The 16383-nt window shown below is 36.8% G+C and overlaps 1 protein-coding gene across 3 annotated transcripts in view; it reads right to left on the bottom strand.

Moving 5' to 3' along the window:
- Positions 1–16383, bottom strand: part of CADM2 (cell adhesion molecule 2) — a 671028-nt gene that overhangs the window by 59772 nt on the left and 594873 nt on the right. For all 3 annotated transcript variants that reach the window (XM_056329400.1, XM_056329402.1, XM_056329401.1), the window contains one exon: positions 11429–11607. In XM_056329400.1, coding sequence (XP_056185375.1) covers positions 11429–11607 — 179 coding nt within the window. The remainder of the gene's footprint in view (positions 1–11428; positions 11608–16383) is intronic.

Genomic DNA, 16383 nt, shown 5'->3' with positions numbered 1-16383 from the left:
ACACACATATGCAGTAAGGAATGGATGTCTGCCTTGTGGTTTTGTAAGATCATGATTTAGACAGTACAGATCAAGTGTTAGGGAAAAGGAGGTAGCATTATTCCCATTTCATAGCTGGGGAAATGAACACAGAAGAATTAAGTAGAATGTCTTATATTTTACAGACTTCTGAGCCTGACAGGGGAGTTCAGAACAGCTCTCCCAAGTCCCATTTTAATCCTCTATTTAAAAACCCAAAACAATTAGAAACACGAAAGAAAACAAACCCGCTTAAAATTTTATTTAAAAAAGCAGTTGCCCTTATACCTGCAGTGTCAATTTCACTGCATTCAAGACAAAATGTTACTAGAAAAGGCACCAAACATCTTGTATGTATAAAGCCAGCACAATTTGCCCCAGAAGTGCAGCATTCTATCACTATTAATACGGTGTGCTAGGCCCATTGCCACTGCTTAAAAATCACATTAAGGCTGTGATGTTCATTTTTATTCTTTTTAAGTAAACAGACAAGCCATATTTCCTTGTTTCTCCAAGCCATAAAATAGGAGTATTCAAAATTAAATGAAATAAAGTACCGGCAGCTGGCCCTTGAAAACCTATATGGAAAAGCTAATGTACAATACAAATTCAGATACTAGCAGCCTTGAACAAAGATGACAGCTTTCTCAGAATGACACTTGACTCTTTCTGTGCAAAACATTTTAAGAAGCTCAGCCAGAACTCCACTAGGAAGAAGAAAGAGGCCAAGGAGAATTTTCTAAAATTTCCCTATTAAGGAGACAAGTATTGAAACTAAATGGAGGTAAACAGATTGCTGATGTCTATTTTATTATGGTTGCTACTTTCATTGCTCTGAGAAATTCAGCAAAAACCACTGAAATTGCTTAAACAACTCAAAACTCACTGCAATTATTTTAAGGTTAGTAAAAAGAGATAACAGGGAATGTTATTTATTTTAAATTACGTTATTTCAAAATAAAATCAAAGGGGTCCAAACACTAATCTGAAATGCTTTATCATAGTGGGATAGCTGTATCCCAATGAAAATCATCTTGCACAAGGTAATGGCATCTTTGCAACCTAGAGCATAGTTTATTGCACTTCTTTGCACTGCCTTTGGCTTAATTCAGACAATCTCATCACCATAGTACATCGCCTGAGAAAACAAGGCCCTATCTTTCTAGCTGTTGATCTTTTCTGCTCTGTCTTTTTTTGCTTAAAAGACTTCTATACATGTAGTTGAATTCCCTCCCTGACTTTTTGGCTTTGCATAACATAATGCTATGAATGGTGGGACACGTAATATAGTCAATACTTATTTTTATTAATATTATCCAACTTCCTTTCAGGTAGGCAGACATTTGGTTCCTTTAACTACTAAGCCATTAAATAGGACATTTCACCAATGGAATATCACAGTATTTGTTGCAAAGAATGCTTGGTCATACCTGCTAATTTATTTTAAACAAAATTATATACAAAGCCGTGCAAAAAGATTTCAGTTCCTGCTTGTGAATGATGAAAGCCATCCAGAGCTCTCCTCAATCAAGCAGCAAACTAGCACTTCAACATGTCACCCTCCTTCAACTCCTCCCTGCCTCCTACCAATCAAGGATTAGGAAACCTGCAGGAAATACAAAACACAGAAACCACAGAACGAAAACAAAATCCACTAGTGCAATGACCCACAGAAATATATGAAAAATAAAACACTTCACCAACTCCTACAGTTTTACCCTGCCAAACTTTTTTTTTTTCTGTCCTTCCTCTGCTCCTTTGGTTTGTTTCATTCTTCACTTGCCATGAGGATTAATATGGGTAGTTTCAGCTGAAAGGTATACCCTCCGTAGGCATGAGGTTACCAAGCAAATGCGATTTTTTAATTCAAGGGCATATCTGGGGAGTAAACACACTGTGTGGATACCAGTGAAGGAAAAGTAAAAAGTAAAGGAAATCTGTGTCAGAGTATAAAGTAGATAAAGGAAAAAAGAAATTACAACGCTAATCCTTCTGTCTTCAGGCCTTCTAACAAAAGTAATCCTGACTGAAAACTGTTTGGACTACTCACAAATGACACATCACCTTACACAATAACATGAACTCCATCAGCTGCAGCAGATATCTGGAGACCTGTTCACAGGCACCTGCTGGGTAAATTTCATCGAAAGGGGTTTGATGCTAGTGAAAGACCCACGGCCTTGTGAAAGAAGTCAGGCTGCTGTGGGAGATCCCCATATGGCACTGGCCGTTCCAGCCGACTTTATCAACTTCTGCAAATCTATATTAACACCTGCTAGCAATGGTTTCTGTGGGTTTTTGGTTTTTTTTTCTCCCTGCAACTTGAGGATGATTTTGAGATATACCCTTACTGTCCTCCTGGCTAGCTTTTGCTGTCTTGTCTCCATTCCATGGGAATCACACAGATTCACAGTAAGGCACAGCAGGACGGAGGAAGATCCATTGCAAAAAAGCCTATGGTATGATTTAGCAATAAAAAAAGTGATTTTAATTACAAAGCAAAGAGAATTTTGTTATATTGGGTCAAGAATTCAAGCAGTAAGAGCTAGAAAAAATAGTTTGCGACTGCAGCCTAGGTGGAGGAGGTGCTACAGACACTTTGAGTCCCACAATAAATTCAGACTGAACCTATACTGTGAAGAAAGATGTTATGATGATTTTAAATTTTTTTTTAGGAAAATTTCAAATTTTTGTCAGTTTGGTTTGGTTTTCAGTTGGAAGAATACTGAAAACAAGGGGGGGAACCTTATTTGCTGTACATAAAATACTGTAAGAAATGTTTTATTGAGTATGTTTTCCTTTATACAATATAGAAATGCAGGCTAAGAAAATCTCCAGAAAAAGTTCACACATCATTAATCATTAAAATTACAAATAGTAAAAATAGAATAATCAGAACTAATAATTATTAACATCAAATTATGGATATTAGAAATATTAATGGTTTGAGATGAGCAAATTTCTAAGTGTCTATTCACTAAGTCTCTCTGCTCATCTTCACATGTGATCAGAGACTTAAGATATGAACTTCTCAAAGCCCTCTAAGAGGCATAATTTTTACAGAAGCTTTACCTACCCTCCCCAGACTTGGGATTCTGTTTGTAATCTCCCCAAAGCAATTATATTTATCTTCATTTGCTCAGAACCAATGATTTTTGCCACCTTCTCAAGGTTTGTAGTCTCAGTTTGAACAAAACATGGTACTGATGTATCACCAGGCTAGCATCACCAGTTGACATTTGCAGCAGTATCACTGTATAGTGTACCATTTTCCTTTCTTGAATTGAGTGTAAAACTGAACAACCTAGTCTCAAAAGAAAGATAAGTTATAGAAGCACCATATGAGAAAGACAGAGAGAGGACACCCTTATCTGCATTCCACGTAGCACCTAATGGTGCAGGAGAGATTTCGATTTAGAAAATTACTAAGCCACTAATAATTTCTTTATGGTTGGAGTTTTGTGAATAATAAATGATCTAGATGGAAACAGAAGACCATTAGCAACTGTTAGACTATAACTTTGTCATCAGTCTCAAGTGACATTATTCTGTTAACAGTTATATTTTTTTCAAGAAGATTGCATATGATGTTCATAGACATGGTAATTTAACATTATGAGTGCTCAAACAAAAAAGCTCAATTTAAGTAAAGTTCAAGAATGTTAGAGGTATAAACAACAGCAAAGCTTGAAGCCCAGAAAAATTAGAGAGCAAGCTGTGCTACTACAGCAAATCAGTGATAATAAACTCAACAGCACTATTTTTGAAATACACATCGCTTAAGACCAGTTAAAACAGTTTCTTAAGACCAGTTTCTTTTCAAAAAAGCAACAGCAACATATCTAGTATATCTAGTTCAAGAAGTACTTTATTGTAGATGCTATACCCATATACAAGCACCCAAAATTTTAACTTTCTGTAATTATTACATATGGAGGAAAAACTTCGTAATTCAAAACCAACATGCAATCTTTTTCTTTTCAGAGATCGCATAGGGAATCCAAATTAAGAACCATCACTTTAGCCAACTATATATGTACATATAAAATTAAATATTTTCAAGTACTGTGTGTTATAAAATACATTATCCAAAACTACAGATTTTTAGAAGTACAACTTCTATTCAAATAAGAATGAGCTATACATGTTAGAATATGTTGTTATAGGTTGGACCTGGAGAGAGATTTGCTGCATCAACCAGGAGAAAAAAAAAGAAAGTAAACCCAGGACAAATTTAGATTTAATTTAACTGAAATAGTCTGAATTCAATAATGTCAATGAGTACCCCAGTATGGGGAAAAAAAATAAAATCTTCCATATGTTATCTAAGAAAATAAATTTATTTTAATATTTTATTTCATCAAAACCAGCATTTTAATGTAAAAATGCAGAAGTGTCAAACAGATTCCCCAAAAGTGTTACTGTGGTTTGGAATGTTATTTTCTTGACCTTTCCACAATGATTTTGCGCTTATCTGAAAAAAAATTTTGTATGTTATTTTTCTAAAGTCACCTTAAATGAAGAAATATCAGTTCACACAGCTCAAGTATAAACCCCACTATTCAAGTATTTATCAACAAAAAGCAATTTCAAAGTAGCTGCCTTGCGAGTGTTCAGGGATAATAGCTGGACAATTCATCCATAAAATTAAGCCAACAATTCCACCATAAGTTTCTTGACAGACTTCTCATACCTGAAAATGTCAACTAAACATTATTCTTCTTTAGTCCAATAATAAAAGCTATACAATGATTTCTTAATTCATCTGATTGTTCAGCATTCATCTACATTGTGCTCTAAAGTCTGGGCCACCTCTTTTAGCACAACCAAGAGTTCTCTGGAGAAGTTAACTTTAATGTTATGGTAATGATTTAATACCTTAATGTCACCTTAGAACAGCGATGTATATACTAAATCAAAATATTTCAACATAATTTAAAGGGCTATGCTTTGCAGAATAACATGCGAATGAAATTCTCTGTGTATTTGTAATGCTACCTCTAACATAGGGTTATAATGAGTTACTTTCTTAGGTCTGCCATAGTGAAACTTCACTTCTCCAGAACTCAGCTTTTGCAAGAAAACCATCCAGCTGCTGTGGATTTCAAAAGATGTGAAGATGAAAAATGAAAAAGATCTCTTTCTTGATAAGTGACTAGACCTCTGTTTGCTTGGTTTTGTTTGTGTGTGTATGCGTGTGTGCTGTGAATGTGTGTATGCATGCATGCGTAGCAGGGAAAGGGAAGAGAGAAAAAGAAAGAAAAAAAAGATGGTTTGGGGGAAGGAAGGCTTTTGAGAAGGAGAAATTATTCAAGCGCATTCTTTTATTTATTTATTTTTCAGCTGAAAGCTCAGGCTCCTCTGTCCGTGAGTTGTCTTTTGTACTTTTTAATGTTAATTTTACTCTTTATAAGATGGCAATAGGAGAGACTTTTCACCTCTGTTTTAAGGACTCAAATCTGAGATATTCTCTTTCTTTTAATTCAAACACGGAAAAAAATCTCAAAACCAAAAAGCATAGGTATTCACATGTATAGAATTTCAAATGAAGTCCTAAGCAGTCTTCTGGGCCTCATATACTTGATATGTCTTGATTGCTGTAATGGTAAGATTATTCGTTTACTAAAAACACCCTCTATTTAGCTATACATGTTCTTATTGTTCCATTACACTATGGGTCTGCTCAATTCTCTTTTCGCAAAGCCCAAGCTTTATTCACTCAAAATGTAGGATTTTCCCATAGGCAAAAAAGTCTTTTCTCTGAAATGTGTCTGTAAATGAGACATTTCAACTCGGGAACTATAAAGGAGAAAACTTCAGAAATTGTCCTGCTACCATAATGTCCAGGGTCTTAACGCCAAAACAGAGGGCAACTAGACTACTGATGAGTGTGCTGTTTCACATGGATGCTGGTTCCTTTCCTTCCCACCTCCCTCCCACCCCTCCAGTGAATACTTTTTATGTGGGTTTTTTTTTATATACTTTTATGAGGATAAAATGTCAAAAAACAGTGCACAAGATTTATCAGAGGCTTATAATGAAAATATTTGCAAGCCATGAGATCTATTGCCTATCAGGTAAGCTCAGCTTTGAAAGAAAACAGAAAAAAATATCACCTTCTCAGTTTTATTTCAAATTTCTTTTCTACTTAGTTTTTACTTTCATTGAGTGAAAGATGTGCGCAAGTGAGTTACAGAAATAAAGGAAAGAGAGAAGGCGCCTATGAGAACATCACAATAATGCAACACAATAAAAGCGTGATAGTGGGCGAACAAACAGACAAAGATAAAGGAATCTAGAACAGATAGAGATAATGGAGTTTATTTCATTTCAGACATGTTTTGGATACCACAGACTTTCTACTAATTTGAAAAGAAACTTGTATGGAAGTAAAAGTACAGTGCTAGAATTATGGGTGGCCAGAGAAGGTGAATCTCTGTAAATGTATTTGGAGGCTGGAGGTAATAAACTGTCTGTTGCAAATTCGGCATAGTGCTGTTCCAGGTATGGAGAAGACTCTATCACAGAGATTTACTGCTAGACCAAAAAGGAAGAAAAAGGTGAAAAAGAGACCATGAAAGAAGAAGAGTGGATACAGGGGATGGGAACCCAGGAAATAAAGAGTCCAAGATCGTAATTAGTGAGAAATTGAGAGCGAGGCGGAAATACTTCAGAATCTGTTCAAGGGAAGCAGCATGAAAATAAAAAAGTTACTTTAACTGCATACTTATAGCACAAACAGCAAAAGAGGTCAAATAAATTGGAAAGTTGGGAAGTGAAGAGATCAAGCAGCAGGCTTAAACAAACAAAAGAGAATACTTTTCCCTCAAAGCACATAATTCAATTCAGAAACTTGTTGCCACAGGTTATTGTGAAAACTAAGATGATAAATGTTTTGAAATGGGACTGGACAAGCAGGTGGAAGATAAATACATAATAGTCCAAATAAAGGTGCAGTGGGACCTTTGGTCTTACTCATTGTAGGAGACCTTCTGCTTGAAAGTACATTTCAAAATATTAACGAGGATGTGACTCGGTCTTTCAATTGCCTTTATTTGCAAAAAGTAGCTTGACGAAGAAAGAAATACAAAATACTTGAAAGGCTGAAGTCAAGGGAATATGCTATGCCACTTTTTATTCTCCAGAGATACTGAATTTCTGACTTAATCACCTTCGACTGTATGTGTAATTGTGACAGTAAGAACTGCCTTGACCATCCACAGCTGCTGATTCATGTTAATTTCTATATTACTTTGACATATAACTGAAAAATGACACATTATAGCCATTAATATTTCAATTAATGGAATGTGTGTCTTTAGATCAGGATATTTCACCAAGGTACTGTATTTTAAATAGGTCTGCAAATTATCAAATGCTGCTGTTTCCATTAAGAAGATTTCCCAATGATGTGGACTTCTGTCACCCACTCAGTTTGATGTTGAACTAAGTCTTCGGCACTGACATCCAGAGGTTATGAACTAGTGCTATATACATAACAGCTGTGTCTTCGTTTTGATTATGATGGACCACCTCCTTTCTCTACTCTGGCTAAATCAATGCAGTTATTACCTAAGCTTTACAAGTAGAATCTATGGTTTTGGGTTGAGCATCATGAGTTTGACAGTTAGTTCTGTTTACTGATGATTAACGACTAGTATTTGGACAAAGGTAAACAAAAATTCTTAATAAATTGGACGAGAGTGAAAATTGCCTGGGGCTTATTACCAAAGAAAGAGTGTAATATATCTAGCCAAAATATGCACTTCTAAAGCACTAAGCTTGCCAATTAGAATACAGAAATGACAACAGCTACAGGCATTAAAGCTTGTGCCTTTGTTACTGCATGAGACAGATGTTTGAGCAAAGTACATGTCTTGCCTTTGTACTGCTGCCTATATACTCTGACTTTGTGCCCACCTTCCTGCTTCATGAAGTATTTTCTTGACATTTATTATTAATAATAAAAGTTAAGAAAAATTAAAGTAGCAGCTGTATTGATTCAGCAAAGCAGCATGAGCATATTTAATAGCCCATGCCTTTTACTTGATTCAAATATATTCAATTCCTCTGAAGTGTGATTTCTTTAATTATACTGCAAATCTAAAAGACTTTTTATGTTATCAGATACTAATTATATTAGACAGATTGCCATTCATCTACCTATAGCAATATTTATTTCCACTGCCATCACTTAACATCAAAACAGTATTCCCTCATCATCATTTACAGTGGAAAAATACTACTTTTCTGTACAATTTTGTGTCTAGGTTTGTCCAGTTACAGGCATGAGACACTCTTTGCTTGGTTTGTAAAATCAGTATTTATAAATATTTTGCTTAATCTCTAATTATGACAAACTATACCTTCCATTTTTAGGCAAGCTTCTCTGTGCTAAAGCTGCTTAAATCTCCTCTGAGTTAGGAAGATAACCAGAAACAGAGAATTAGTAGGCTGAGTCCTGCTGAGAGGGAGATTTCATAGGGGAAAAAAGGAATAGAAGCCAGATGAAACTTTTACAGACTTAATAAAGAGAAAGACAGATCTGTTGTAGTAATAGTGAAAAAAGGAAAAAACGCAGAGGAAATCACGGTATGGATAAGAAAAGCAAAGCTGTGAATCAGGTTACACGTCCCTGCCTCTGCAGAGGATACCTTCCACTGATGTCCTCTGTGCCTTCCCACACAAGCTTGCCTGGAAAAACCACATCAGCCATTCTCACTCTTTAAACCTAGGCATGTCATTATCATTCTTTCTCTCAATCACTGCAACTCCTCTGGGCTCGAGAGTTACCTAGAAAAACAGTTGTTTAACAGCTGTGGAGCTGGACTTCCAGAGGCCCCATTAAGGCTGTGGCTACTAGCACTCAGGGCACTTACACCTCACTCCTTACACAGCTGGTACGTCACTTTTCCTAGACGTTACTTCCTTGACCTGCAATTTAGAAGAATCTCTTGTGCAGAGATTCTCTCCTCATGCAGATTCCTCCCCTCTCCTCTCCCACATCTTTGCTAACGTACTTCCCCTTATGTTAAATCTGGCAGGTGCTTGTATTAGAGACCTAACATTCAAAGTAAGAAGGCATACTTATATGATAAATCAGCTCTAACAAAGGGGTAGGACAAAAGAATTACATCAATACATTAGGCACAGGGGAAGGCATGAGAAATCAAAGGATGCTCCCAGATATATTTAGGAAGATATAGAAAAAAAAAAAATACATCTTCTATTAAATGGAAGAACACATCTCAGAAAATGATAAAAAGTAGGTTTGCTAGCCCCCAGAGAAAGAGAGAGGGTAAGAGAGAGAATATTGTATAATTTGGGGAGGATTTTGTTTCACTAGAGACATTCACGAATGTAATGAGCTAAAGAAGGGGTAAGACTGCTTAAATTGATCTATACAGCTGATTGTGCTACATTTGATAAAATAATTGTGTCAGTGCCTTCTGTACTTAAACTTAACGACTCTGAAAGGCAGTAAGCTGTTAAGCACTAAACGTCATCACATACTCTGTCACAGTACTCTGATTCAGAAAGCTTGGAAGCACCTGACATTTACTTTCTCTAGTTCTAACACTGGAATTGCAGATACGCAATTAAGAAAACTCTGGTACTCATAACAGAAAAGGTCAGCAATGTGCAAGCTAAACCTGATAACATGCCTAATGTGCTGCCAAACATAACAGAATGCCTTCCTGATAATGAATGATTTTACAGACTGCCAGGAAGTTGTTGCAAGATAATCAGATCAACAGGGGGCATGCCACTATGCGAGAGACACATAGGAGATTGTGAAATATTCTTTGATAGAGGTATATTGCAAAGTCACTACTGATGGAAAAATCTACCATTATAAACAGCTATGTTTTCAGAAATAATCACAGAAATAATTTGGGCAGAAAACACAAACAGAAGTTTCAACATTTGGTAAGCACAGAAGCCATTACCTCATCAAAGGCAGTGCCCTTTGTGCCTGCTGCCAGCAACCAATACAGCACCACCTCCAGGATGTAAAAGACATTTTTTTTTTTTTTCTTGTAGCAATCGATGTAAGTAGAGGTTAAAGGATTTAGTTTTTCTGTTTGTCTTCAATACAGAAATACTCACGTAGCAGTACAGGATCTGTATTCCTCATGCAAAGACCTCCTCCTTACTTGTGCCACTAATCCTACATAAACTAATAGTGAACTTTAAGAAAGACAAAAAGTAATCTAAGGGGTTCTTTTGATAAATGACATTCCATCCACAGTGCCAATAAACAGCTCATTACTGAAAGCTGAAAGTAGCACTTATTAGAAGTTTTCTGCCAAATACCTAAAGGCAGATTAAACCTTTAGTGAAAAATGGTTTTGAGACCTTACAAACATCAAATAAACATGTTTTTTGTTATGCCTGAATTCATCATAAGCAAATAAAATCTATATAGTTTGCATGTCTATTTACAAACTACAATTTTTATTAGATTGTTTCAGTTTCTTTTGTCATAGTTCCAAGAAGTTGCATTTTTTTAAAAATCTAGAGGGAAAAAAAGTACCATCATAAACTATAGTGGTGCTTTCACCTCTACATTCACTTAGGTTAAAATTCAAATTACAGAACTCATAATCTTCCAGGAATTACCACATACATATCTGTGATAAGAGGGCATTATGTTTTGAGATTGCTAGATCCATATTGCAAAGCCATGTTAAAGACAAATGCTAACCTTGCATTATAGTTTCTCCTATATTTCATGATCAGTGTAAAAGCCAGCTATACTTTCCATGTGACGTATATTGTTGCCTAATTAATTAAGGAAAACAAATCAACTGAAATTTAATGTGAACCCTCCTATTTTTTTATTTTATTAGAAGTATCATGAAATTAGGACATGACATAGTTTTGATCATTGACTGTCATAATAGGCCGGATGATTATCAGCTAACCTTTACAAGCTGAAGTTTCTCAGTAGCAGGCTGTAACTTGTGTAAGAAAAGTATCTGATGTCCTATCTTTGGTGGCCTATAAAAACCTAAACAAAAAAACTCAAGCACCCATCTCTCTGGTATTTCCATATTTTTCTTCATATATCCTTTTGCAACCAGCTTTATCTGAACAGTGTGTGCCTGAGGCAAGTATTTATAAAACAGTTCTGACATAGTGAAGAAGATTTTTACACATGCTTACATTGCAAAAATTTTCCAACATAAGTGACTATATTTTGCTTAAACTGTATGAAGAGAGGCATGCCAATAAAAGGAAGTAAACACACTCCCCACAGCTAGATGATAGCATCAATAAAAGTGCAATTAGAGTTCCAGCTTTTTCATCCTATTTTTTTGGTAATGATCAAAAGCAACTGATTGTGTTGTCTTGAAATGCTACGTATGCATAAAATGCATCAAAAAACTATTGAGAACACACTCACCATGTACTATCAGGACATATTCTGTGCTGTTTCGGCCAATAGGATTTTTTGCTTCACATCGGTATGTCCCATTGTCTGTTTTGTTTAGGAAACTGATGCTTAGGACCCTGCCGTTGACAACCATTCTCTCTGGATCTGGTAGCTCTCCACCGTCCTTTGTCCATAGTACTGGTTCTGGCCTGTTGGATCCAGAGCAATGCATTTAATCAGATACATGAAACACGTATATACAACATAATACATCAGAAACAGTAGCATCAGAAACTTACAAATAGTAACCTGCCATCAAAGAATATTACATGATTGTTTGAGTTACTGAATACAATGAACTGTCACTATTACAAACTCACTGTCCCAGATGGGAACTACTAAAGAAAGTGAAAAAAAAACAAGCAGGGAAAAGAAGAGAAACAGAAAAGGAAGCAGAACAATACTGGAACAGGCCAAGATCTTTCCTAAATTAAAAAAAAAAAAAAAAAAAAGTTCTCGCGAGGTTTCAGAACCCACAGTTCAACAAGATGCTTGGCAAGCTAAGTGAAAACAGCTTTCCATTGGTGTGATGAGCAATATGGTCCTGTGTGGCTGACAGGCATCAGAAATCATGCAAGCAGGCTGAGGTATATGTAAGTGGTTTGTAAATGGATTCTAAAATTATTTAGGCCATTCACATTCACAAGTGCGCTTGCATGCACTGAGTGTTTTTCCTCAACCAGGCATATCAGTCTCAAAGTAGCACATCTTACACACAATCTAAATTTATTTCTGTTGCGGCACTGTGTCACAGCCCATCCCTTTTTCCACCCTTTCTGCATCCTTCCCTCAAATAATTGCTTGTTACACATGTTATCACAAACAATGAAAGATGTAACTTAAAATCCTGGATATCCTACTTTTGTGAAACCTTTCCTCTTGTGCCCCATTAACTCACATCAAACAGGCCAAAGGCAAAGCACTGACAGTGATAACCCCCTAGGCAAGTTAAGGGCACTGCAGGGAAGGGAACCGACAGCCTTGTTCACAAACACTTTCCCACTGGCAAGTGATACCTCTTTCCTAAAGACTCCAGAAACTCCACACTTCATGAGATTTGGCTAACACACACCAGCATGTATTTTTTACTGGTATGTGGTCTTTACTTACACATAACAAGATCTATTTTCAAGTTTATGTGAGAGCAATCACCAAAAAGACTGGTCCGTGACTGGGAATGAAAAGTTGGCTACCTGAATCCTGACTCTCTCACAAGCAGAGCATCTCAGGCCCTTAGATACCAGTCACTTAAGCAAGATATATACAGCCTGGGGATCCACTGTACATTACTTGTATCTGGTAGCTTTGTGCACCACAGTCCAACTATCAATCCATTTCTTTTGGGTACACTACTTAAGTCATTTCAGTCAGAAGCAATTCTGGATTTGCACACTTATTTGGCAGGAGAATGTTACATTATATTTTCCAATTGAAGTCTGCAGTAGTATGGCTAGGTAATAAAACAAAATATAAAATGCTGTTCTAACATCAGTAGATGCCAAATTACTTGCTAGCTTTACTCAAGAAATATTTAATTTCATTAATTTAAGCAGCTTTTAAAGCCTATTAAATATAGTAAGTGTTAAGAGTAAGAATTAAATCTAAATACCTAAGGAGAGACATTTTGTCAAACTGTGGCCTCCTGCAGACAAATAGTCCTAATGACTGCAATGACATGATTTTAAGTTAGGCAAGACATGTAAACAAAGCGATTTTTTCTGAAATGTACTTAATGCCACTTAATTTATATTAATTTTGTAAGTAAAAAATCTGTAACATTTTTTTCTTCAAAGATAGTAGAGATTTATACATATTTTAGTAATATTTGGATGACAACTTGTTAAATTGTTGTTGAAGTTGTTAGCTAGACTGGCTATTCTCCAAAATGATGACTTTTTCAGAAAAAACATATACTGAGGGAATAAAGATTCACATAATTTTAAACCAAGGATTAAGAACTGTTGGTGTAATAGGCCTTACTTTACCATACCATAAATATATCTTCATACTCTTCCTGAGTGGACTTTAAAGAACTGGTATCTAAAAAACCATGCCAGACAATATACATGCTTCGTTTCTGCTTAATGTGAACAGGGAATCTAGATGTCCGTGCTGTTGCAGAAACATTGCCCTACAGAGTTCACAAGATTAAGGTGTGATTTGCTTTGATATGTTAAGGTGGATTTGTTCAATTTTCTAGGAAACTCCTCATTGTTTTCCATTTATCAGTTTATTGTGAATCTGTAATCCCAGGAGTGGAAACTCTGAAACACTTCTGCTACAATGTGCACCATTATCTTCATAAATGGCATGTTAAAGCAACTTCTGTGCAGTGGTAATTTATGGAACTTACATTTTAAATTGAAATTAGATGGCATATCCTAGGGGAAAACCCATAGGATAACAAGTAAGTATGAAATGGAGCCTTAGATATAAATTATTCAGGGACCTTTGTCACATTGTAATATACTAACTCTAGTCTTATACAGAGTGCTTAGTTGTGGCTGCAAAATGATGCTGCCACAAAATTCATGGCTTAGAGAGAGGCAGATCTACATTCTCTGGGTGTCAGGGAAGCTGCTAATTAACAGTTAACGTTAAGATATCCTGTACTGGCTTAGTGGCAGCAGCAGGGCAATTCCTGGGCAGCTGACCCACAGTCAACACACCACGGTGGCTGGCCATAGCTCTGACTCCATCTCACTGTTCTCAGGGGGGGACGGTGCCTAAAGAAGAAATTCTGTCAGAGCCACCAAATTAAATTTTGCCTGCACTGCTGAGAAGCTTTGAGATGCTCTGGTCTAAACAATTCGTTAGTTAGGCAGAAGTGAGCTAAGAACATGAGACATGCTCATGCGCCCAGGCCCGCATGCTGCTGTGGTCAGTGGCAAGGGAAGTGGCTGTTTAAGGAAAGCAAGTGAGTGTGGCCATTTCCCGCAGTCTGTTCCCCCTGTTCTCTGCCAGCATCCACAATCATTCTAACAGGGATGTTGGAGGGCATCTCTTGTTCTCTTTTGTATCTCCTTAGCATTCCGACATCTTGCTTATGAATGTCTCTAATATCTTTTTGAACCTGCTTATACTGTCTGTCAACCCAGGCTCCTGTAGCAATGAATTCTGGAAGTTCCCTACCCACTGTGCAAAAAGATATTTACTTTTATCTGTCTTACACTGACCTCCTAGCAGTGGCAATGAATATTGCAGGATATGTTAAGTAATGGTTCTGCATATTATAACCTTGTTGTAAGTTACGATAGCCTTGTACTGCATAGGCCTCTCTCCCTCTCTTTGTCTGTTTGATTTTGATACCTTCTGAGATCATTGGCAGGGGAAGAGAAAACTCATGAGAAAAAAGGGCAAAGGACTCATAAATTTAGAGCATATTGGCTATTCCTTGATAATTCCTTTAGTACCTTCATTGTCCAAAGCACAAATGCAGCTGAAGCATTGATGGGGAAGCTTCTTTCTGTGACACAAGGCACAAAGACGTGTGAATTCCCCACTGTTGATCCTATTGAAATGTGTTCATGGTTGCACACCAGACAGTGGTTCTGGCTCTTACCCAACATGTTGAAAGGGTTCTGGATTAACTGGGGCATATTTAGGTTTGATATTCTAAAACACCTGGCAAATATGTACACTCCTTATATTGCACACTTTTCTCCATTGCAAACATCTTTAATATTGCAGAATTTCAGCTTTTCATCACATACTAAGGAGTTGCCTTAATGCTATCTATTACTGTGCGGACTGGAACAAACAGGGTGTCCCTGTGTCTTGCATTTGGGCTTACTTCAAGTTGAAGTGTGAAGAAGACACCAGTTTAATGCCCATTTTTCTCAGACAATCCTGAAAACATCTTTTTTTTGGAGCACAATCGCTATAAAGTCAAGATTAGCACTGTGGCCACTAATGCAATTGCACATTACTGCCTTCACACATTTCATGGCACAAACAAGCTCACTGACCTGCTCTGTCTTAACAAGAGCATGCAGCCTGCTGGTACCAATGCAGTCACCCAAAGAACAAGTCTGTCCTGCCTTTTTTCCCCATCTTGGATGAGAGGTGCTTTTCTATAGCCGAGGTTTAATCCCTCCCATGCAGATGCAGTTAAGTGGAAATGAGCTGTGCTACCACTGAGACCCTTCACTGGGTTGAGAGAGGTAGCAGAGCTGAAGCACCAAGATGCTGTTTTCTTCCCCAAAACACAGCTCTGCTTCTGGCTTACCTATTCTAATTTGCTCCCAGTGTGACACCTTTTAAAACAAAAACAAACAAATTAAGCATGCTGTACTGAAGAAATTCTTTCAAAGACACAGCTCAACTGTGACAGCCCATGCTGTTTCTTTGGCTAATATGCATTGCTTTAACTGATTTGGTTTTGCACTCAGCTGCCCACAGCAGCACTATCAGGGCTGCGTTAAACTGAAAGAAGACAGAGGTACTAATCACAAGCATACTAAATATCCTTAATTATGACCAATGAGATCTCTTCCAGCCCCCCAAAATACATTTGAACTCTATGCTGTCTCTGATGAACTTCTAAATGGGCTTAGACTTTGGTACAATGTATGCTTAATCCTAGTAGAAAGGCCCAGAAGCTTTCAGTAACTGACTTGCAGAAAGGAACTGTTTTGATATAAATAAAAGATTTTGTTAACTGTCTTCATGTTAGCCACAAAACTTGACATAAAAAGCAACAGAATTTGGTAGCTTTTTTCCCATTCCAACTGAAATGGGACTGCAACGAGGATATAAAAAAACTGTTATCATGTTCTAGGATGATACATGTTTTATGTTACAGGAGTTTTCTTGCAAGGAAGTTAACACGAAATTTGTAAGTAAAGCAAAATTATTTTCTAATCTTGAGGCTAAGAAACCTTTCCTTCCAAAATAAGTCAGAGAGAAAGCTCAGGGCGAACTGG

Source organism: Falco biarmicus, chromosome 2, assembly GCF_023638135.1.
Source record: "Falco biarmicus isolate bFalBia1 chromosome 2, bFalBia1.pri, whole genome shotgun sequence".
Lineage (NCBI taxonomy): Eukaryota > Metazoa > Chordata > Aves > Falconiformes > Falconidae > Falco > Falco biarmicus.
This window is presented reverse-complemented; position numbering and strand designations above follow the sequence as displayed.